This window comes from Uranotaenia lowii, chromosome 1 (genome assembly GCF_029784155.1).
Source record: "Uranotaenia lowii strain MFRU-FL chromosome 1, ASM2978415v1, whole genome shotgun sequence".
NCBI classification, from domain to species: domain Eukaryota; kingdom Metazoa; phylum Arthropoda; class Insecta; order Diptera; family Culicidae; genus Uranotaenia; species Uranotaenia lowii.
Genome location: NC_073691.1, coordinates 38043668 through 38069794, shown reverse-complemented (window position 1 = coordinate 38069794; position 26127 = coordinate 38043668). Strand labels below are relative to the sequence as shown.

The following is a 26127-nucleotide window of genomic DNA, read 5'->3' as shown; positions in this document are numbered from 1 at the left end:
TATCTCTTCGCACACGATACACGTCCAAAACAAAACAGTGCTACCAGATCCCCCCGGCTGAATAAGGCCAAAGTTATTCATGAAAAACTGGATTTTCATGTTCCTCCCGAACAAAATGTTCCAAAATAACTTACAAACTTTAGGCTTGTTGAGCGATCCCTTCCTGTGATGCGATGTGGCCAAATTTGGCATGAGACCTTGTAACTGAAACAATGCTGTTACCCTAGAAAAAAACAGGAGTTATTGAACTTCTGATGAACAATTTTAAAAATATGTGAATGATGTTAAAAACGTGACTTAAAGTTTTTTTTTTTCATTATTCAGGTGTTTCCAAAATAAACGAACTCTGAGTAAGGTTTCATTTTTTTTTTAGAAAAAAAAATCTAAAATGAGTAAATATGTCCATCGCACTAAAGGAAGAAAGCGCTCCCATACAAAATTTAAATTCAATCTATTGACAAGTAATTCTTATCAAATGTTGTGGAAATGCAAAAATTTACATGTTCATATAATTTTAGCATACGAAGGGTCCTCCCATCATAGAAAAGAGGGGGGGGGGGGGGGGGGGTTAATTTTTCCAAACAATAGTTAACTCACCATGAATGATTGCATGATTTTTCTGACATCGACAGAAAAAATTTCATTGCACATAGGTACGGTGTGCATTCGGTCTCATATTTTTACGCTCTGCAAAAATGCTTCTTATTTATGTAGGGAAACTGGGGGTAAAACGCCCACGTTTAGAAGAATTTTTTATTTCTCGTAAATGAAGAATACAATCCAGTAAATTCGACAAAAGTTTTGAAAAGGGGACTGTTCTTCACCAGTAATATATAAACAAGAACACTTATACCAATTATAAAAGACTTAATCGTTGAATTTTTGAGAGGCTTTTCAAAGTATGATTTCCATTTTGTTTGGGGCAAAATGCACATATGTGTGTACCCAAACGCGCCGTTTAACGTTTAATAAGTGTTTATTGGTTTAAGTGCCTCCGAAAGTGTTTGGCAGGTAAAATCATTTCTATATTACTTCACAGATGGAAAATGTATTGCTACTAGAGTGTCCTACCCGGGATTTCCCGGTCGAGAATTCCCGGGAATTATAAAAATTCGAGAAATCCCGAAACCCGGGAAACGCTTTAAAAATCCCGGGAATTCCCGAAACCATTAAAATGTGCTAAATTTCTACAAATTTACACGATCTAAATTGGAAAAATTAATCAGATTTTTCAAGACCAATGTTCATCATAATAACAGATGTCGGGTATTTTTTTTCTGATAGATGCCGTAAATCCTTACGAAAGTCAAGGCCCAAATTGCAAGAAATATGGCTTGAAAAATATTTTTGGATTTTTACAGTGATTTATCGTATATTTAATGGTAATAATTTGTACCTTTTTTACCTATACTGTAAATAAGAAGGGAATAACGTACAGAATTCTAAATATATGTGTACGTCTAGCTAGATATCGCAGTGGAACGTTTCGCCCACACTGGGCATCAAACCTCCAGCTCCCCTACGGGATTGTCGGCTCCTTGGAATGAATCTTCCATGCAGAATCAATTTGTTTTAAACACTCGCGTCCATAGCTTTCAAAATTGGCTAGTAGACCGACCGTTGAACATAGTTTCGTTTTGATGGTTTTCCCTCTATTTTCAATACTCCCTCTAAAACGATCTATGAATCTATGAATAACACGCATTGTCTATCAAAGTTTACTCAAACAGGCTTTATATTATTTTAATATATTTGATGTTGCTTTACATCTTTACTCTACAGAGAACAGGTGTCGTTTTTATTTTTGGAGCATATAAATGTGAATTTTTATACCACGAGTTTCAATTTTTTTCAAAATGATATGAAAGTAATAAAGTGGGATCATTATCTCATATAGTGCATTTTTATGCATATGTATTTATCCATAGCGGGTACAGTTTGATTCACTGGTCTAAATACTGAACTGCTTCAGAAGCAGTTCGAGTACAGTAAACAAGGAATTTAGAGAAATTAGAAAATTAAAGAAGAATTTTTAATAATTTTCTTCGATGCAGATTATGATTATTGTCAAAGTTTTACTGACCAATTTCACCATCGTATCATTGGTTTTTAAGTTCATACGCTCGTACAATCAAGCTATATTTTCTCATCGAACGAAAGAAACATACAATATTGCAATAAATCGTGCATACCCGATGGACGAAAGCTAAAACACTTGTCAACTTCCTAAGCTTTCGTCGCCCGAAAGACGCACCAGCGAGCCGGAAGTGGTCACTTCCGGTTCGGTTTATGGGCCGTCAAAAACCTATAAACAATGAAGTAAAATCGCAACTACTGAACGCTCTGTCTCTGAACCCCTAGCGCCATCTTTTGTCCGGTAAACGAAACTTTGCACGATTGTTGTGGTTTACAGTTTTGTGGTTCATTCGTAAAATGTCCAGCACGTACAGGAAAGATTGGAGCTCGGGAAAAAAAACTGCAGTGGCCATAAATTTCCCGGTCATCGATTGTGTTTAATGCTTTACGACCTCGAACGGTTGCCATTGCAAAAACCTTCGAACTTGGTCCAGGGCCAGAGGTGCCTTTCGAAGGCAAGGCATCTCTCCAGCCACGGTGGTCGGTCTAATGTATCGTTCGGCCATAAAAAATATCAACTTCCCCTTCCTTCGAGTTGCATCCGGAACCCTAACCGAACAAACGATTGTTCACGTGCAGGTTCGACATAAGTTACACTGCATTGTGAATTGTTGGCAACCTGCATCGCTCTCTCCATTTTTCCCCCACTATGTGTTCGCAAACGTTCAGCACAATTGTATGGTAATATTTAATTTATCACCTGCCCACTGTAATGGTTTTCCCGTTTACCGGAAAAGCAAAACATTTGGTCATTTGAATAAAGCAAACCCCAGCTTCCAAACGATTGCTCTGCAGGTGAACTGGGCTTCGTCCCATATGACCACATGGTCGAAACCCTTTCGGACCTATCGGAACAACACATTGGAAAGCCACAAACAATACTAGGAAATACTATCTATCTCCTTGCCTCCCGGGCAGAACAATTCTTTATGACCCCAGAAGAGTGGCAAAACCATCCGGTTTTCTTCACACGTTTCAACTTCCGGAAGGGTTCGATACAAAATCAAAGGCAATCGGTATAAATCAGTAACGTCGGTCGGTCATTTGAACCATTTCCGAAAATCTGGAGGCCGCACAATGATGACGACGACGACTGCGACAACGACTGGAAACTAGGATGTGAAATCGTAAATACGTCGTGGACGGATTATAGCTGGAACAATGAATTGCATTCATGATTTGAGAAAAACGTTGAATTTTTGTGAAAACCATTGCAGTTGGAACAGTTTGGGATGCAATTGAAATCTGATAGATCTTCGGGTGAATCGTTGTGCGAGATGTTTGCTAGAATAAAAGTACTGATATTATTTACCAATCGATTGGTTAGGAGCTGAGCTACTTGAAAATGATTCCAATATTTTTCCTGAGGTCAAATTTGCTTATTTTTGATAAATTTGAATTTTTTTTTATCCCCAGGTGGTCAAACAGTATGATGTCCGATTTTGTAAGAGGTATTCAATAGCTCTGGAAAATAGAAGGTATTGTGTGACTCACTTATGGACCAATTACAAATCTGATGCCCAAGAATGCAAAAAATAGCTATATGTTTGCTATAAGTAGATAACTAATGTGTAAATTTTCTTTTTTCATCAGAATATCATTAAATTTTGTTGCAATGTTTCTTGAAACACTCTGTTGCTACCTGTGTTATCATGAAGAATAAATGATCCTCGGTGAGTTAAATCTCAATATCCAAAGAAAAAAATACTAGGATAAATATGTAGAAAAGTAATTCATTTAACAACTTCTTTCAAATTAATTTGGCCAGTTTTCTCTATGTTGCTGATTTACCAAAGTAAATTTCGATATGTTTAGAACTGGGTCAAATTAATATATTGTGTGATGATTAGAGAATCCTTCTGTCAAAGCTGTCCAATCCAATAGATTAATAAATAAAAATGCATTTAACTATCGAAAACATTCAAAATTCTCAATATTTTACTCCCAGTGCTGCCAGAAATTCCGCTCAACCAAACAACGCATTTTTTACTCTACAATTAACACGTGAACGAACGTTTCCGGTCGGTTTCCCAGGCGCACGACACGTGAATCATATCGTGCGTTAATGGTTCATAAAAATACCGTTCAATCTCCGAAACGAAAAAAAAGTATGATCCAGCAGCTGTTGAGCTGTTATTCACCTTCCTCCTACTACTTGCTACTTCTTCTCGGGAGACGGTGAGTATGAAACGTGGTCGGTCACGTTCCTAATCGCGTACTATCTCTTACGCGGCAACATAACCTCAAAAAAAAGAGCTTGCAGAGAACTCTCTAACTCACACGTGAAGTGCCGCGGGAATTCCGCCGCTTTAGTCCGGCCGGGATATACCCGGGTTTGGCATTCGACAAACATTCGGTAGACCAAGTAAGCTAGATTCTTCCGGCGATGGATGGTGGAAGAGAGGAATGAGGTTTACCACCAGAAATGTATGCAAGAGCGACAGTTTCTGCTTCTGCTTTGCCATACACGTACCAACAACCTAGCTACTGAATACTGTGTGTGTTGTCTCCGGTAATCCGCCTAGATTTATTGTCTTAATCATGGGAGGATTAACCTTATGCCGTTGAAAGGACTACGCATGTATATTTTAGCATTATGTTATGTTTATTTATACATTCCCCGGTCTAGTCTGGGTCGCTAGAATTGTCGTGGTGCTACTTCCCCTTCCCATCTCTCACCCTCTCGAATTGGCTTCTCGTTCTTCCTAAAACAACTGGCTACAGCAAACTTCCTGCTTCGGGGATGGTCAAATGCGATGCCCAACTTTTCCCGCAGCTACCCACTAGTTTGGCTTCCGATTTTAGGATCCCCATTCTAGTGAGGTTTATGAACTAGTAAGGTACTAAAATTTTCGGTTATCTACATAAGGAACTTAAAAGCGACCGCCGCAACTCTGATTTTTTAATTTTAAACCAAAGCTAAAATCATTAAGTTTTCATTTGATTTTCTAGTTTAAACGAAAGCGGAAGAAGACGGTTCTGACCGACGGACTAGAAGGAAGTTAAACAACACTAAGGGTCGCGTGAAGGCAAACAGGGAGTTTCCGGTCCCAAGTTAAACCACACCATCAGATAAATGAGCGAAAAAAAAAATTCGATCGACACAAAATGGTTAAAATATGGTGCCTATCGATTTTTTGGGAGAAGCAAGCGAAACAACAAAAAAAACAACCAACCCGAATTTAATATTCAACATAAATTTGCTAACTTTATTACATTGAAACAGGAACACGGTGGTTTTTTTAAATTTTCACTCTAGCGAGAGGAACACGAAGTTTTTTTTTTGGTATTGCTGTCTTTTGGGCGGTGGAATCTGCTGATAGTCCAAGGAAAATAATGTTAAATTTTTACAAAATCAAGGTGGAGCTTGTGGATAAAATAAAATGTAATGAACATGTATTTTCAAAAATAAATAGTCCGGTAAACCGCAAGTTATAATTTGATAAAGTTGGGTGAGGTTATTAAATATCTGAAAACTGTTTTGAAATATTGTAAACTATTTTTATGAACGTTTTTAAGATATTACGGACCAAAGAAGAGATATTTCGTTTTTTTGTTTTTTGCTCGCCACAAGTATGCTACACTTAGAAGCATAACTCAAATGTTCTATATTTTATTGTTTAACTTAATTCGAAAAAATTGTGCACAACATTTGCCGTAACTCATGGAAGCTAAATTTGCGGAATTTTGATCAAAGATTTCTGAAATAATAAATGCCGATTTTTGGTGTTTCTCGGCTTAGTTTTTTTTCGCGGTCCTTAATGTGTGAATCGAGGATATCCGAAATATTCATCAAGTACAACTTATAGCTTTCAGTTTTGAAAAAGATGTGGTGTTTCCTTGCTCACGTTCCACTGATTTATCCTCAAAATTTAAGTCGTCATTCGATCATTAATTTTGAACATTTTACCAGATTTAAATTGAGTTTAAATCATGAGGGAAGTGATATAAGTCGTTTTGGAAGGTTGCAATGACAAAGAGTTAAGTGTTTTTTTTGTCAAAACTTGTCATCGGTTCTGGTTGTTGAATGAGAATTCGATATCTATAGAATAATCTAAGGAGTGTTTTCGAAAAAAAAATACAAATTTTTTTTTTGTGTATCACTTTTGAATGCATGAACTGAATTTGAAGAAATTTTCTGCGAAGCGACCTAGTACAGAAATGTGTACGTAGCATTCAATACTGAAGTTTATTGACAATTTTTTTTGGGCAGGATCGAGAAAAATCCAGAAAAATCCCAGTGGGAGACCCAAAAACAGCTGGAATTCAACAATTCGACCAAAATTCACATGTTAATTTGTTAAAAAAAGTCCTAGAGGACCCTCTAGTGTGCTAAAATTTTAATAAAAGTGAGGATTTTTGATTCCATTGAGTGAGAAAAGTGTAAAAGGAATTTTCAAACAAAATCCGAAAATATGAATAAAGGACGTGATAAAAAAATTCAAATTATTCTAACTGGACCAGACTTATAAATGGATCTGACTTCATTTCTACAAGACATAAAAGCAGTCTACCGGTAGAATAAACAAAATGCGGTGGTCAAATCGTGCGCAAAATATGTGGACTACTTGTGGGGAGATATTTTGAAAAATTTCTTAATGGACAGCAAACGAACTCTTTAGCAATCACCTGACAGGTTTCCAACCAGAAACTTTTCGTTGACAAGTCTTGCCTGTATTTCCAACTGGGAGAAAAAATTTAAAAATTTAATGGGGCGGCTAACGATCTGTGGAAACTGCAAATTACTCGTAATTACTTTCGTAAAGATTGGCAAGATGAATGGTTAAAAATACAAAGAATACTGCCTCCAAATGCGACCGTTTTCTCTGCAAATCATTTTAATTGCTCCCACAAAGTTTATACTTTGTATAAATTAAATCTGGAAACTTGCCATTATGCAAAAACGGTAGTAAAGTGATAAAAAGTCAAATATGTTGTTTTTGTCCCAAGGAGGACAATATGTTAGATTTGTAATTATTTCGAGCAACTTCAAAACTTTGAGTTATTTTGAAGTTCAAGCTTCAGGAAACAGCAAACGTAATCAAAATAAGCCTTGATTTGAAAAAAGGTTGTTTATAGTATGCTTTATCGATGGCGCAGGTGTTGCCCAAATATTAAAGTTGAAAAATTCCTTCGTTGGACGCTGTTTCAAAAACCACTTGACGGAACATCAAAAAATTTTGCAAATGTAAACAATAAATTACTAGATAACTTAACTGAAAATTTCATCTATTCACATCCATGCATTCAAAAGTGATTCACAAAACAATGTGTTGCATTTTTTTAGAATACATTCGAGATCATATTTTCTTAAATCAATTTCTACTGGTAGTGACAGAATTTATGCATCGCTACGGATTGAATTTCTCCATTTTAAATTAACTGCGTCCTACAGTATGAACCATAAAAATGCGAACATTTCAAGCTGCCTGTTGGGTTATTTTTGACGATTTCTGGATATTTTTTAGTGTGTATTAGCTCTAACCTTCACCCGGGGCTGGAAAATAAAACAAAAACGAAGAAAAAAACTGCTAAAATGTTGAAATGCTCCGATTAAATCACCAACCAGTGAGTGAGTAACCAATTTTGACTCTTCAAAATGATCATTGGCGATGGGCGCGCTCGCAATCCCGGTATACGATTTCTCATGTGTAAAACAGAGAAAGCAATAGCCTTCACTCCAATTTCACTCCGATTAGCTGTCATTCTTATGGAAATCTGTGTAAGAGTAAAGAGCAAGCTTTATTCTTTTTAGCAGGCCCAAGCCCAATTATAATTTTTTTTTTTTAGTTTTAAAAAAGTTTTCCACTAAACAGGTTTGGGTTATCTTATTTTAATCGCCGCCGGGATATATTCTTATTTAATTTTTGGCATTTCGGCGAGTTGTGAAAATTCAAGGTAGAATATTTAGAAAGAACATGAAAGTATTATAGGTGGAAAGATCAAAGCTAGAGCGCTTTGGGTAGAAGAAATTGAATAGTTGGTGAAAATGTGAGCAGGGCTTTTGTTTTGTGGACAGCTTTTGAACTACTTGCGTGATTCTTTGCCGCGCGCCGTTTCAATGTTGATAGGAAGCGATGGGCGGCGATTAAAATAAGATAACAGAATCACTTGGCTAAAGAAGGGGGGAAATGGGATAACAAAAAATTACAACACAATTCACCACGATGCATTTGGCAAAAAAGTAAGGCATCGGATGGATAATATGCGAAACAAAAAGTAGCAACCATCCGATGTACCTAAAAAAGTAGCACGCATCGATAGAATTGGCTTAGCAATAGAACAGCACATGTGAGCGCTGCTTGGGTGATTTTTTGCCCGGTCGGACACAATCTCATGTGTTCGACCCGTCCGTGTTTCAATGTGGGTAGGAATGCGATGGGTTTCTTCATCGCTTCCTATCAACATTGAAACGGCGCGCGGCAAAGAATCACGCAAGTAGTTCAAAAGCTGTCGACAAAACAAAAGCCCTGCTCACATTTTCACCAACTATTCAATTTCTTCTACCCAAAGCGCTCTAGCTTTGATCTTTCCACCTATAATACTTTCATGTTCTTTCTAAATATTCTACCTTGAATTTTCACAACTCGCCGAAATGCCAAAAATTAAATAAGGACTAAACAGGTTTGCAAATTTCATCTGACTGAGCATGCCAATTGACAATACAGTGCACGCTCGTTTTTCTATAACCAATTATGGTTTTTATGTAACCATTTTATGGTTTTTGCTTGATTATTTTTCAAAAAAAATTAAAATATAAATTTCAATCATTTTGTTTGTTCTCAAGTAAAAAGTTTGTTCAAAGTGAAAAATGTAAAAAAATTTAAATTTTTTCATCGCCATTTCGATTTTGATTGAGCAGCTAAACGCGTTTCGTTACTGTGTGGCTTTTATACAACGACCAAACGTAAGGTCAGTATCGCTCGATACTGAAAAACCTCCAACTCGTGTTTGAAACTACACGTTATTACAGTCCGTCAAAACCAAACCGGCCAAGAAAGAATCCTCCGAGAGGCTGCGAGCCGTGAGTCTGGAGAATTAGAAAGAGAAATTTACAGCGATGAGGAAAAGGGGCAAATGAATGCGGGCGCTGGGAAAAAGTTCAGATGATGAGGAAAATTCGGGATAGGCCGGGATTGGTCAGATTTAAGAGAGATTTGGAAAACAGTTGAAGAATCGCAGCTCGTTTTCAACTGTCTTCCGACAACGAATAGAATCAAGTGCGTTCGATTAATTGGCGATGATACCTTCCTTTGTTGTGAGAGCACTCATAAACATGAGGGTATGAAGAACATGAAACAAATCACAACAGTTTTAACCCTTCATTTCATGATTTTTAATTTTTCCCTCAAAATCATTTTTTACAGTTGGAAATGATGAGTACATCAAGAAAAAAAAATTAAAATAAAATACGATTTTTCACTTTTTCCATACATTAATTGTTGCAAATATGTTACTTTATGAAACAAAAGATTAAGAACAACGTGCATTTTGTAATTCCATTGCCAATTTTGAAATAGCACAAATCGTATAAAACTGCTCTTTGAATTCAGGTTAAAAAGTAAACAAATTTTCACATCTCTGGGGTTATGTATTACGGTTGAAAAGTCATCATATTTCAACTCCACCAGGAGAAGTCATTTCATTGGTTTTCGTGGAGAAGTCATAAAAAACACAACGTGGGGAAAAGTCGAGTATGGTTATTTTATAACTATAAATGATAAAATAAAAAACAAGCGTGTAGTATAGTATAAGCTATATCGACCAGATGTACACAAAGAAAATATAGTGATAAGTTTGCTTTTCCTCCTAAAATTTCCTAAGCAAATTAGTGCAGCTGTAGCATGCTTATGGTTGTCAGAATTCTTCTAATAAGTATCCGGGCTGGACAAATCCGGGCTATTTCATCAAAAAACCTAACAAAATCTGAGCATATGATTTGAAAATTGTCGACCAAAAATCCAGGCAATATCCGGGCAAATTTTGTCAACACCCAGGAAATTCTCAGAAATATTGAAGAAACAAACTTAAAAATTCTATTTTTGTCAATCGTTATCAGCAGATTTTACATCGTATTTTATACTTCTAAAAAACATTTTGTGATTGTATTTATAAAAAAATTCGCTTAGGACGCATATTAAAAAATACTTACAACTCAATTTGTTTTCTTAGTTCAAATTGAAATATACAATTATTCCGGAAAAAATCCGTGGTTTTTCAACGAAATTCGGAGAACTGGGCCGGGCCGGACCTTTTTCAAATTTTGTATTTAATATCCGGAGAAATCCAGATAAAACAGGGCTATCTAGCAACCTTAAGCAAGCCATCAAGCGATTGCTTACCCTATGAAACGTTCTTTCCTTAATGGACCACATTCGCGGAAGCCAGGAAGTGGGTCGGTATAGTTTATCCTGAGGCTGAGGCTGTTTCGAAGAATGTGAAATTCCATCCTACCGGAGTCATGGTGTTTGGAATGGTTGCTTCGAAAGGATTGAAGATGCCTTCTACTTTCATAAAAGCTGGAATAAAAGTTAATACTGAAGTTTAAATGAATATTTCGAAGAATCTGGTGCTTCCGTGGATGCGGATTAACTCTGATGAACCCGAGTTGTTGTTGATAACAAGATGAAGCCCACGTCATATATCTCAAAGTGGACCCAAAGTTGGCTGAAGGAAAATGAGAAGTTTTGTCCAAAGGATCTTTGGCCTCCGAGCAGTCTGAAATTGAACCCCTTAGATTATTAGATATGAGCGTATGTTCAAGCAGTGGCCTATGGATTCTCTCAGCCAAGACTCGATTGTTCGAATGTTTCCATCTCTAAGGCGAGAGCTTCAATGTCAGAGATATTGCGAAAGTATGCTACCGATTCAAATCTCGCCTGGACAGAGTAGTGGAGATTGAAAGTGGAAACACCGAGTGATTGTTTCTTAATATGTGTGTCTACATGCCTGAATGAATAAGTAGGTTTTAAAATCATTTTCACATCAAGAAAAGTATTTTTCAACCTTGATGATAGATTTTCGCATTTTTTAGGGGTCATACTGTAGGTTCGATGTTTGCTTTTAGGGCTCGAACCCATGGCCATCGGTTCTGAAAAAGCCTTCTACCGACTGAGATAAAGATCCGAACCTATCAGAAAGCTGTAATTTATCATTTTTTTCTGGGAATTCAACACTTAGGTCATCAACGGGATTGAATTCGTAAACCCTATACTGCAAATTATTTGTTATCAGAATTCATTTGTCCAGGTTAGGTCGTGAAATATAAATCATATTTTCGATGAGATCTTCGAAGGCTTTCCAATGAATTTAAATTACTTTCATTATAAATTACTCTATGATAAATCATCTCCAGAAAATTAAAAAAAAATTGAAAATTGAAACCGATACATCAAATGTAGGTGTTATTCTGTCCCACAGAAAAGGTTGGTGCCGAAATTGTTGCCAGACAAAATTCTAAACCAACAACACCCTTAACCTCAAAGCAACTAAACAAACTGTCGGTTAGGTTTGAGTCGTGTGCCGGGAGGAAAAACCGCGCCTCCCGATTTCTATACAACCAACTGACGCCGCCGGTTGCCGTCATTAATCTGAAATATAGCAATCGCGCGCGCCCGGCACCTCACACTTAATTAAATGGCTTGCGGTGTCCAAAATTGCCAAAACAGTCGGTCGGTTCGATTTTAATGAAAATTTCGGTTGGACTAGCTTCCGGTTTGGTAGGATGGAACCGAGAAATGTTTAATTCATCTTTCTGAGGGAGTGGGAGAGCAAAAAAATCTGAAATGAAGAATTTAAGCGATTGCTGAGGGAAGACTTTGAATGAACTAGTCGTTCGCCTTTGGTGTTGGTTTTTTGCTCATTCACTAAGATAAACCGTAGTCGATTATTATCACCGTCGTTACCTGCTGATATCTAGGTCCCGGCAACGCCTCGACAGTCGACGTCGGCGGCCGGCGGCGGCGACGCTAAGGCTGGTTTCCCTCAGTAGCCGGTCTCATAGATAAGATTAGCCTTAGTTGGCGATAAACGGTGCCGAAAAATCCCCAAACTAGTTGTTAGGAACCTATTTCCAAATTTGAAACCAACCGGGCCCGGATACCAAAAAAAAAAAGAAACAGAACTCTCTCAAATGGGCGCCACGCTATTTTCAGTAGCTAATCGAGAAGTGATTGATTCGACTTTGGGGTGAAAGGTGGTATTTAGGGCGGCGGCGGCGGTCCCCTGACAGCAAAAAAAAAACACCAGTAGCTGCTTGCTACCATCAATCGGAAGTGTAAACAATTACAGTTCAGCTCCTCTGCGGGTATTTGGATTGTGTGTTATTTAATTACGATAAGCCGGGCCCGTCGTGAGTGATGATGACTGCATATTTGTTGGATGGTCCCTGAAGGAAGGTAGTTCGGGCAGGTTTATGCGTTGTTTGACAAATGCATTTCAATTTTTGTTGATATGACTTATTCCGACTGAGTACCTACCCGTTTGGGAAAAGTTCGATGTTAATAAATTGTTTGGCATATTTAGTGGAGATTGTATCGGTCATATTTGAACCGATCATTCTGGTCATCGATATGTTTAGTTTCTCTGGGGGTTTTGATCGTTTGTTACAACTAGTGTTTTGAAGAGGGAACAGTGAAGAGAATGTTGTTGAAATACAACTATAACTCCAAGAATAGCATCCTATGTTATTGCCATAATTTGCATGAGAGAAGTTCGGCAAACGGAGTGAAACAATACTTGATTGGTTAGCTTAACTTGCAATGTTTCTTCATATATTACATTTGCACTTGCCACTACGAAAGTCATTCGACAGAAAGTTAGGTCATTTGGCCGAAGGTCATTTAAAGGTTAAACCGAATGGTTTATAAAATGAGTCAAAGGCCTCAATAAATGAAAACAACAGATCTCGGTAACAGTTTTATCAAAATTCTAACATGTGAATTCGGCTAAGTAAAAAAATGTCAAAAAATTGACAGTTGTCAACGTGGCAGCTTGTTGTATTACAAAACAACCGGTAGTAGTCAACGGAATAATGACCGAAAACCGGTAAACCCGAAAAATTTCAAAAGTCCCTTTAAATATACCGAACAACCCGTAGAGATTACCGAAAAACCTATTATTATTAACGAAATACCTGTTACTAAATTATCGGTATTTCGGTAATACTCACAAGTTGTTAGATAATGATAACAGGTATTTCGGTTATAATAATAGGTTTTTCGGTAATATCTACGGGTTATTCGATATATTTTTCCGGACTTGTATAATTTTTCGGGATAACATTACCGGTTTTCGGTAATTATTCCGTTGACTACTACCGGTTGTTGTCAGGCTAAATAGTTGTCAGAATATAGTCACTAGGCCGAAAGACAATCATGCACATGGCTTATCGAAACTCGACTGATCATATCGAAGATCAACTGTCAAAATATTGACAGTTATCAACTTGAAAACATAACCGAACAACCGGTTTTGTTGAACGAAAATGCCTGTTATAATAACAGAAAGGCCAGTAAAGTTTAGCCGATAAACATTAAAAGTTCGGTAAAATATACCAAAAATCCAGTAGAGTTTACCGAAATACCTGAAGTTATAACCAAAACCTGAAATTCCTTCCAAAATATCGATAAGTTTTACCAAGCAATCGGTAGTTTTTACCACTATAACTTTAATAATTACCGAAATTACAATATATTTTATTATTTGGTATTAATATTATTCTACCAAAAACACTATATAAGTTTGTTAGTATATACTAAAAAACCAGTAGAGTTTACCGAAATTCGTGTAATAATTACTGGAATATCTGTAAATATTACCAAAATATCATGATTTTTTAACCGGAGAATGTGTGAATTCATTAATATTTACCAAACAATCGGTATATTTTACCGAAATACCTGTTATTTTTACCAAAACAGTTGTTGAAATTACCGCAATACTGTGATGTGTTTATTGAAAAACATTATATTTTACCGAAGATCTTACCGAATAGTCTGTAATTATAACCGAAATAACGAAAGTTTTTCTAATCAAATGGCAGGTTTTACCGATATACCCTTAATTATTACCGAATTACTAAAATTTTCGGACATTTTTTACCGAAATCTGAAATTTGGTCGAAATTATTCAACCAGAAACCTTTTTTAAAATTTATTTCGGACCTTTTTGGCATTCGGGCCCGTTACCAGAAACTTAACAACAGATTCCGGTAGAAAATTACCGACAACATTACAGTTTTTGGTATATTTGTTACCGAAAAATGTAAAATTTTCGTTTCTGTTACTGAAAACTGTAAAATTTTCGATTTGATTATCGTTTTTCAGGTCAGGGTCAACCGAAGTGACTGTTTTTTTTTTTGCTAAAGCGCCTCCTTTGATTCTACCGAAAAACTGTAAGATTTCGGTAATATATACCAAAAGAAACCAGCAGAGATTACAGAAATACCTGTAATTATTACCAAAATACCTGGAATTATTACCAAAAAACCTGTTATTAAAACCGGAATATTTTAAATAATACCGAAAATCCGTGACTTTTTACCAGAAAAATGTTTAAATTATATAATATTTACCGAGCTACCGGTAGATTATTTAGAAATATCTGTAATAATTACCGAAATAATAGTAATTTTTACCAAAATATCGGTATTTTTAGCCGATATACCTTTAATTATTACCGAAATTTCTAAAATTTTTAGTAATTTTTCCCGAAATTAAAAATATTGTCGGTATTCTTCTACCAGAAACTTAATTACTGATTCCGGTAGAAAATAACCGACTAACCTACAGTTTTCGGTAATTTATTATAGAAAAACATGAAATTTTCTTATTCATTACCGAAAACTGTAAAATTTTCGATTTTATAACCGTTGTTAAGCTTGGGGATGACCCGAAGTGACTGTTTTTTTTTGCTTAAGCGCCTGCTGATATCCTACCAAAAACCTATAAAAGTTCGGTAATATATACCCAAATACCTGAAATTATTAACAAAAAACCTGTTTTTCTAACCGAAATATCAGTAAATAATACCGAAATACCGTGATGTTTTATACCGATATACCTTAAATTATTAACGAAATATCGGTAATTTTTACCTTCAAAATCGGTAGTTTTTACCTGTATAGCTTTCATTATTACCAAACTTAGTATCATTTTCGGTTATTTTTTTACCGTTATTTTTTAACCGAAATTAAAAAAAATGGCCGTCTTGTTTAGTACGCTAAGGGTTTTTTTTAATAGGATTTTTAAAATTCACTAAGGTTTTATACGTTTGATTTATCTCAGTTTTGTTTAACCGCTTAATTTCTTTTTACAAGGTGTTTTACCAAGGGCAAGTTTCCCGGCTCTAGCGAATCAACACGTTTTTTGAGCGAAAATATTTCAAGTCCTATATGTTAACTACGGACTTCTTACCGTGTAAATAGAATTTTAGTTTAGCTTATCTTTGGAACCGTATTCGTTTATATTTGTCAAAAAAGTTACAACCAATTGACAAAGAGATATGTTTTTTTTGCTTTGGTTTAAGGAATCCTTATAATTTTTATCTCAGATAATGGTCAAAGCTCAATGTTTTTAACAATTACGATTTAATCCACTACCATTATTTCGAATGGTTTAAATTTGTTCAAGAATTACATACCCGTCTGTGTAAACATGAGTTATCCTCAATCGTGCATGAGTGCGGTAGTTTTACATTTTTTTTTGCTTTAACTTTATGCTTCAACTTTATGCTTGAAGAGCATAGACTTGAAGAGATTCTGATGCAATGACAATCGGTCTTTACATTGTGCTGAAGAACGATTTTTTTTTTTGTAATTTGTATCGGACAGTAATTCAGCTTCAAAAACTTTACAAGGGTAATCATAAACAATTTAAACAGATGTGGACTCAGATGACTTCCTTAGGGAACTTTAGAAGTAGGAAGAAAAAAACGAGATTTTTTGTGAACTTTTATGGAAAATGAAATTCAAACTCGGAAACATGAATTGCGGTATTAAATAAACAGCTGAATATTACTTATCTTAATGTTTATCGAATTATCCGAATTAAAGATCCTTTTTAAGGAAATATAATCATACCATTAATTTAGAAAAAAAAAATCTGAACTGAAAATAGAGCTACTGGAAGAAATCTTCTAACGTATCAAATGATGAAAAATCGTTGCTCGTTAAAATAGAAAATCGTGTTGATTACCGATACACCCCGTTTATTATTTTTCCTTTTTTCATTACTAATTTGTAGCTTTTACAACAAAATTGGGCCTTGTATCAGAACTGTGTTTAAAACATTATATTCCAATCGTAGTTTCAGGAGATAAATAGATGATTTCATTGAAAATTCACCAAAAACTGCCTGAATTTTTTATCGGTCGTACCCTGGTGAGTTTCTGATATCAACAAGCTGTGCAAAGGTTAGAGTAAGGTTGCCAGATTGTCTGAATAAATCGGGGTTTGCCTAGATTTTTGATACAAAATTTGAGTCCGGTTGCTCCGATTTCATTGAAAAAAGGCCGGATTTGGCCCGGATATATTCACTTTATTTGCCTAAATATACAAAAGAAAAAGAAATATTTTATATACATATATATATTTTTTTTTTCGAGAAAGGCGTCGTCAAAACCGAAATTTTTTGAGCAAGTTTCAACAAAATTATCATGAAAAGTCATTCAAAAGCTTTAAATAAGATTTGAAATGTGATGTAAAAAACTATTTTTTTGTGATTTGTGTTGAGTAATTTCTTAGTGGGTCGACATTTTGAAATCAAATGCCCGGATTTTGCCAGGTTTTTAGATAAAATGGCCTGGATTTGTCTAGCCCGGGTTGGTGTTGGAAAAATTCTTGCAACCTTAGGTTAGAGCTAGAGTTTTTGGTACTTAATTAAGAACAATATTGTAAATATTTTCGTATATTTGTTTTCTTACCAAATGTTTTGTTAATAATTATATCTTATGGTTGGAAGCACTGTTAAACTGTAGTTTTTACACTAAAAAGTTGTACTTAAGGAAACTGTAGGAAATTGTTGAAAACTTTCCCTGTTTCCATAAAAAGTTCAAATAAAATTGAAAGGTATCCGAATAAGCTGAAATTTTGCAAAAAATGTTTGTTTAAATAATTTAATCAAAATTAGGCACTTCGAGCTAGACTTCAAGACAAAAGAGCCAACCTAACCTACACTTTATTTAAATTAAGACAGCAGGTGAGTCATATGTAGCGGGAGTAATATTAAGTCCCGTTTCAACTAATTGAAACAAGTAAATACACAGATTATGAGGTTGCCAGATTGCCCGGTTTTATTCGGGTTTCCCCGGATATTTGATATAAAATTTGACCAAAGGCCGACCCGCCCGGATTTCATTGAAAAAGCCTGAATTTTGCTGGATTTATTCACTTCATTTGCCAAACATACAAAAAAAAAACAAATTGTGTTGTTAATTTATTTATTTATCCGTCCAAAAAAAAAAATTGAGCACTTTTTATAAAAATTGTCATGAGAAATTTTTTGAAAGTCTTAAATACAATTAAAAAACTGCTGATGAAAAAACCATTTTATCAAGTTCTTTTTTCTTGATTTGTGTTGAGTAATTTCTGGATTTTGACTAAGTTTACCCGAAATTTTGGTTAACATTTTAAAAAATCAAATCCCTGGATATTGCCAGGTTTTTCAATAAAATAGCCCGGGTACGTGCTGAAAAAATTCTGGAAACTTTATCATGTAAACTTTTTTTAATTCATGATGATTCTTGAATGTAGAAGCCAAATTTTAATTTTAAGTGTTTGTCTTGGAACATGTTTGAACAAATTTTGAAAACTGTAAAATATATCAAGCAACTTCGTGTTTGAAATTTATCGATCAAAAATAGTCAAGGTACTTTGATTTTTTTGATGTATGCTCAATTAAACATTTGCGAAAGCATGTAAGGTTAGTGACTTTAGGTAACAATCTATATAAAGGCATGATCGAACTTTGTAAAATGTACAAAATAATCTTTCTTCCTCATACTAAAGATCGAAACGATACCAAATATTGCAAAGCTAATCCAAAATGTGGTACAATATTAATGTCAAGAAGTATGACATTTTTTCATACTTTTTTTTAAATTTTTTTCTTTATGAAAATTTGGTTTAGAAAACATAAAAAGCAAAATTTGACAATTTTTACTGGAAAAAATATTGAAAAATGTTTGGTGTTCTATTTGATTTCCCATTATAAAATAATTCTTTTCCAATGATTTCTCCCCTAAAAATCTTTCAACACCGATACCATAATAAAACAATTATTACCATAATGCTTTTATTATGCAACTTAGCCAATATCCGATCGGAAAACATCCGCCACCAAAAAAAAAGGGGGAAATCCTTTTCCACCCTTATTCGAAAAACAGTTTCGGATGAAATGATATGAATAACAATATTGCCCAACAGGACGATTATCGCGGCCCAACCCGGCGGGGTTTCTCGTCGCCCAGATTAGATCCCTCCCGAGGGACAGGAAAAAAAATGTATCAAAATGGAAAAAGGGGTGACAAAACTTACCCTAACGCGCGCCTCGGTCAGGTTGGTCCACATGGCGATCTCCTCCCGGGTGGACATGTCCGGGTACCGGTTCCGGCTGAAAGTTTGCTCCAGTTCGTGCAGCTGCTGGGAGGTGAAGTGGGTCCGCTGCCTCCGCTGGCGTTTGTTCTTTTTGTCGTTCTTGGTTCCGGTTCCGTTTCCGGTCCCATCGTTGTTTCCGCCACTACTTCCGTCGGCGGTGATCGTCGTCGCGCCATTGCCGCCATCGTCGTGCGACATCCCGCTGCTGATTTGCTCCGTCTTGACCGACGTCGGATCGACACGTGTTACTGTGCGGGATGAGAGTGGGGAGAGACGCCGCGAGAAAGGGGGGATGAAATCAATTAAAACTTTGTCAATCAATAGTTTGCCGGGAAATTTTTGCCGCCTAGGATGCTGCGGCACAAAGATGTCACTTACATTCTATATATGTATGCATGTATGTTTCAGGGTAGAAAATGAGTTTCAGGTCGGTTCCGGAAAGTTTTCGGTACGGAACCCAATTTACATACGATTGATGGAGGCAAAAGTGGTTTCAACTTTTGCCCCCACGAGTAAACGAAAGGCGACATTTTCGATTGGACGCAAAAGGTTATTCGGAAACTCGGAACTAGAACAAAATTACTAAACTATCTAAAGGAAGAAGTTGTTCGATTCCGTAACAATCTCTTCAATGGTAGACGAAATGGTAATTCAAAATCAAACAACACATGATGAATGGGCTAGCCATCAATTCATCAAATCATTCGTTTAACAGCTCAATGTACCTACAGGTTGTTGGACGCTATACTATGAGATAGTCTATTCGAATTCAGTCGTCCGAAAAACTACTACGGCCGTTCACGAGTTTGATAACGACTGTAATAGATAGATCGATGATGATGGTTCCGTTTTCAATCACCCAATTCAAATGTCAAAAACCTCCAGCAATGTGTAGCTATCACAAGTAGAAAAATGAATCAACCTGGTCCCTCACGTTTGTTCGAATCGTTCGTGTTTGCTTGTTTGAATGAGTTTGATCGATCTTTGATTTGACACCGTCTCTGGGTTTGCGACTTTTGAAAACACAAATTTAATGATAGACAGTTGAATTAACAATTCACCTGTCGCTCGAGTTTTTTTTTATCTTCCCTATTTCAAAACATGACCTATGCAAATGTGATCTCTTATCGGATTGGCCTGGGCGTTGTTTCACCCAAACAACTTGCAGCATCTTTGATGATTTTAAGAATTTTTTTTGGTTGACTGTCTGAAAAGATGAGTCATTCCGTTTTATCATATCCAAATCCGAAAGTAGTCTTTGGGACTCAAATATTTGAATATGTTAAAAAAGTATAAGCGAAATTCATATTGAAAGTTTCAGAACCACTTTCAACTTTCCATTTTTAAACACAGGGTCCAAAAATGTTAAAACTCTTAGCATAGGATTGAAAAATACAAACCAGTAAATCAGAAATCAAAATTAATTCTTGGTGCAGAAGACGGCTATCATTCTCCAAAATAAAAACGCTCAAAAATTAGCTACAGTTCTCAATAAAACAATTGAACTCTTGGTTCTATGATTATTAAACAAAATTCTGAATATTCTTCAAAATTAGAATCCTTATTCAAGAAAAACCTCCTTAAACTATTGTTTTAAACTGAAAACCAGAATCAGTTTTTTTTAACCATTTTTGATAATTAAGGAGTTGAGTGCCGGAAAGTTATTTTTTTTAATTAATTGTTATATAATTTTTAAATTTGAGTTTTTTTTAAATTAAATACATATAGAAGAATCCCAACCTATTTGATGATATTTTCATTTATTAAAAAAAAGTAAAACAGTACAATCCTATAGATTCTTCCGTTTAAAAAAACGAACTCACTTGAAACTGTTTTTTATTCTTGTAAGATAATGATTTAGCTTTTACTGTAGAATCAAACGATTGATCAAAATTTAAACCCATGAATAATTTTCAAATGCAGTACAAAATTAATTAACAATTAACACTTTGGATTGAAATTAAGAATCATCTATCATTTGAAATTCGTACCTAAACTTAATCCCCTACACTTATACAACGTTTTGAAATATTAGATTCACAAACCTTTGAATTTATTAATAAAATTTTCTAACAGATCTCAAACCCAAAATCAGTTTACTTAAAATAAATTAAAGACAAAAATAGAAAATACTTATCGATTTTTGATCTATTTAATATCCAACAAATCCATGAAAATTTCAATTTCAAAGGTAAATTAATAGTTGAATTAATATTTGAATTTGAAATTCATTTACGGGTCTTAATTCAGATTCATTTCTTAGAAAGCAGATTTTAAAGCAGATTTTTTCTCAGAACAGAGCTGTAACAAATTATGTATACGGTATAGAATTTAAGCCGGTTCTTGTCTTAATAAAAATATTGACAAAACATGAAAGAACCACTTTTATATTTTTTTACACTCGTTTTTGCTGATCTTCACCTTGAAAATGCTGTTCAATTGATGAACAAAATATTTGTAGAAAATAAAGACATTTAGGATTTTAAATCATAGTTTAGAGTAAACTATACTGAAAATCTTTATATGAAATGAATATTGAGTATGACAATTTTCAATTTTGGAACATAAACTGAGAATTTTAATGAAAATTCAGATAGAAGAAATCATATTTCGAGCACATACTCTAAACTCTGAATTTCGATACAGGTTTATAAATATAAACTACAAATTTTAAAAATTACAGAATCATAAATCACAATCACATAAAAAAACAAAAATATAAAAAAATTCAAACTTCAGTAAGCGTGCGCTCTAGTACTTTATCCAACATCTTGCTAAGAAGTGAAATAACTAAAAAAAAAATCGAGCAGCACATCTACAAACTGTAACATTTCTCGATGCCGTTTAAACTTTTCCCAGTATGGTGAATTGGCTTATTGATATCACCTGCATACTTTATATCTACATCATTTTATTTCAAGACTGCTGGTGTAAAAATATTTTTCGGACAATCAGCAAATTAAAAAAAAAATCAGTTATCTGTCTGGGGTAAGATGAAACAAAATGCAAATCAAAGTGACCCTTGTCAATCTCGTTTCTATATACTTAAAAATGATTGTTTTGCTTCACGTGGTTTTCAACATTGAAATTTCATTCATTTTAAATTTTAATTTTATAATTTCATCTAGTAGAATTTTTTGTTTTATTTTTTTCCTAAATATATGCAGCATTCATATGTTCAGAGAAAACGTAAAAAATGATTTTAACAGAACCAAAAATTAGTGCAATTGATGTTATTATGCGTGATAGCCATTATGGTTTCACTTGTTTTTCAAAAAATTTTAAATTTTAATACATTTTCGAAAAATTTTCATTGAAAAAACAAAGTTTAGTAGGATCAGTTTTAAGAAACTAAAATTCACTGAAGAAACCAATATTTTATTCTTTTCGGGCCACGATGAGCCCTTAACCTTCAAACAATTGATGCTTAAGGCTTTTGATTATCTGCGAATATAAGTTTTTAAGAAGTCATTGAAGCTTTAAAATGTTGTTCAGAATGGGGGTAGGCTTAATAGCGGCACGTTATCCAAACATACGGGAAAATTGTGCCTCCAAATGATGATACGTTTAATTGATAATTCGAATAATGAAAAGTAAAAGAATATGATTTTTGGTGATCAGTAAACACCTTAAACACAGAAAATATAAACTTAATATTAAACCAATATTTATTGTTAAATTTTAATCACAATTGTAAAAAATGCATTTACCTTTAAAACAAGACCTTATTTCAAAAGATAATATTCATATTTAATGGAAAAAAAATCTTTTTTTTACAAGCCCCCCCCCCCCCCTTCATTTTATTAAGAATGAGGGACTTAAAAAAATTTAATGTATTTTATTGAAAAATTTGATAAATTCTTAGAAAATTCAAGCAGTTGAAATACCGAAAGCCAAACTGTAGAAAATGGTTACAGTGTACCACCTTATGTAATCAACATTTAGTCAAATTTTCGAACAAATATAACTCAATTCTAAAATATTGTGCATATTGATTATTTTCTGTGATCCCCTCCCCTCCAGGATTTTCAACTTCTGGTGACGAAAGAAAGATTTAAAATTTATCCTGGCATATTTTGTTTTGGAAATTTTCAATTTTAATTTTTTATGTTTCAGTTTCTCATTGATTTTCAAATTGGCTATTGTAGAATTAATCTTTATGTTTAGAACACAGAAAATTGTTAGTTGGTGTTTTGGAGCTTGAAAAAATTCGTCATTCAAATTCGGATTTGAATATACGGATCGTTCATTTGAATCCGAACATTAAAGACTTAACCGATGATTCGATGCATCAGAGTACAGATTAAGTATAAATAAATTGCAAGATATCAAAATGAAGACTCTGAATATCAATACTTGAGTAAAGAATCTTAATCTTCGTAGAAATATTTTTTTTATTTGGTATGATAAAAAAGATTCAATTTTAAAATTATATATTTTATTCGATCGCTTAAAGAACAGGAAATTCATAATTTTAAATAAATCAATGATGAATTCAAGATTAAAAAATTTTATATTTTATTTTAATCGCTTTAGAAACAGGAAATTCATCATTTTAAATAAACCCATATTAAATTCAAGATTTGCACATTTTTTAAAAGCTTATTCTTTATATCCAGCTCTTCATCCTTAAAAATATGAAAAATTAAAACGATAGGGGAAGTAACGAATTATGAAACGAAAATTATTGAAAAAAAAAGATATGAAAGTTCCAGAATAAATCGATTTTTTTCTCTGTCGTTTGCAAGCAATCATGATGCAGACTGCTGTATTCGTAACATAATTTTCACCTTTAACTTTTTACTCTCATCTTGATAAAATAAATTGCAAAAAAGCTGTAAAAAGTAAAGGAAATCATTTCCGTGGATAAGTTTTGATCTTTGGACCCTTATCGGAATAAAACATAATTATCTTAAAAGAGTAAAAAAAAACATCTAGTAAATCTACAATTAAAAGAAATGCTGAACCACATTTCCGAAATAGTAGACTTTTGCAAAAGCAATTGTAAAAGATCCTACTACGAAAATTTTCTGAGTTACATGCCAGATTCAAAATTATGCAAAAATGTCAACTAAATACTCGGAATATCACAAAATGAATATGGAATTAATCTAAGAGCTGGAAACTAACTTAAAGCATTTAAGACCTTTAACAATTATTTCACTAGTATCGGTAAATCTCTCGCAAACAACATTACCATCGACTCAAGTTTTAACACCTACAGGTATATTGACCGGATTTCTATTTCTTTGTTTCTGCAGCCTGCGTCAGTTAATGAGGTCACTTTAGTCATCAAATCGTTGAATAACAAAAAATGCAGGAGACCTCAAAATATTCCATCACAGGTGCTTAAACATCATAGCATACATTTCGCAAAAATTCTCTCGGAATGCTTCAACAAGATTTTAGAAGCAGGAACCTATCCGGAATATCTAAAGACAGATAGAGTTATTCCAATATTTAATTCTGGAGATACTCTCGATGTAAATAACTACCGCCTCATATCAACATTAAGCATTTTTAGTAAGGTTTTCGAAAAGCTATGAATAACCAGAATGAACAGATTCTAAACGAAAATAACGTTTTCTACAATTTTCAATATGGGTTAAAATCTAGATCAAGTACGCTTATAGCCACCTGAGAATTGCTGGAAAAATAGATCTGTTATTGAAAAATAAATAGATGCCAAAAAAATGGGTGGACTATTTCTAGACCTTAAGAAGGCCTTTGACACTCTTAATCATTGTATATTACTGAAAAAAAATGAAGTGTTGTGGCATAAGAGGTTTAGCCAACAATCTTATACGCAGCTACTTGGCTAACAAAAAATAATTTGTCATCTTAGGTGAGGCAAAGAGCTCTCTTCGAAGTTGGTGTACCACAAGGCAGCAGTATTGGACCTCTACTGTTTTTACTATATCTATCCAATCTCTATCTATCCAATACAACCATGAAGAAGGTTACCAACTTCAAGTTTCTAGGAATACTTCTAGACGGAACTCTGTCATGGTTCTGCCACATTGATCAACTACAAATACAAATTCATCCCTGAGCAGAGTTTTATGGAGGATGAAAGCTTTTGTTCCACGTCATATTTTCCTTAAATTTCATTTTGCTTTTGTACACTCCCGTTTATACTACTTGAAAGCTGTTTGGGGCAGAGCGTCATTGTCCATTTTTTCTCGTCTACAAACCCTCCAAAATCGTTGTCTGAAAACCATACTCTACTTTCCTTTTCACTATCCAACCAAATTTATTTATTTTATTTGTTCTCACAATATATTACCTCTCTCCATACTTTGTGATCTTCAAACTATAACCTATGTTTTTGATAATCTTAACTCTTCAAACAATAATCATATTTTAATAATTTCTTTCATTGGTCCAACACAATTCAACAGCTTTCTTGATGAAATTAAAAACATTTCCAACAGGAACATTTTTAAGACCAAACTTATGCAGTAATAAAAAGATAACCTAAACCGATGATCAACCAACCACTTATTTCAGTCCTTTTAAATTTTCTTAGCAATTGATTTAATTTAAATTAAGTAGTTTAAATAGTATTCTTAGTTTCTTTTAAATATATAAATAATTCTTTTAAATCTTAGTATTTTTCATATGATCAATAATGGATCTCTCAATACTGATGTTATGAAATCGCTTGGTACATCTTTGTACCTGAAAATGATCACATTTTCATATGTGATGAAAGAAATTAGAGAAACATGAACTATCAAAGAACGAAAGAACATAAGCCGTAAATATCATGAAAATTTCGAAAAAGATACAACGGCTCACCGACAGGACTTGAACCTGCAATCTCCGCTTCGGTACAACGGCGCGTTAGCCAATTCCACCACGGTGAACGTGATGAAACCGGCGAACACGAGCAATCGAGCTCTGCCGATCAACTGCTGGACCTTCTATCGAAACACCATGTATATCCCGCATGTGATCTTTCCCTCTATTGATCTCTCTTGTTTCTCTAACCCCACCCATCGACTCGGGATTTTAGCCGAGCGAGCACATGGTCGATTGCTTCGGGTTTGTAACTGGTCTGCTCGGAACCTTGAGCGGCACTGATTGCTTCTTCGTCTGACCGTAAGTTGCGGCAAACCCGAAGCAATCGACCATGTGCTCGCTCGGCTAAAATCCCGAGTCGATGGGTGGGGTTAGAGAAACAAGAGAGATCAATAGAGGGAAAGATCACATGCGGGATATAGAAGGTCCAGCAGTTGATCGGCAGAGCTCGATTGCTCGTGTTCCCCGGTTCCATCACGTTCACCGTGGTGGAATTGGCTAACGCGCCGTTGTACCGAAGCGGAGATTGCAGGTTCAAGTCCTGTCGGTGAGCCGTTGTATCTTTTTCGAAATTTTCATGATATTTACGGCTT

General features: G+C 34.6%; 1 protein-coding gene across 1 annotated transcript in view; it reads right to left on the bottom strand.

The window, feature by feature from the left end:
- LOC129739061 (pituitary homeobox homolog Ptx1) overlaps positions 1 to 26127 on the bottom strand; it is a 145765-nt gene that overhangs the window by 47406 nt on the left and 72232 nt on the right. The window contains exon 4 of the mRNA XM_055730438.1: positions 18671 to 18978. Coding sequence (XP_055586413.1) covers positions 18671 to 18978 — 308 coding nt within the window. The remainder of the gene's footprint in view (positions 1 to 18670; positions 18979 to 26127) is intronic.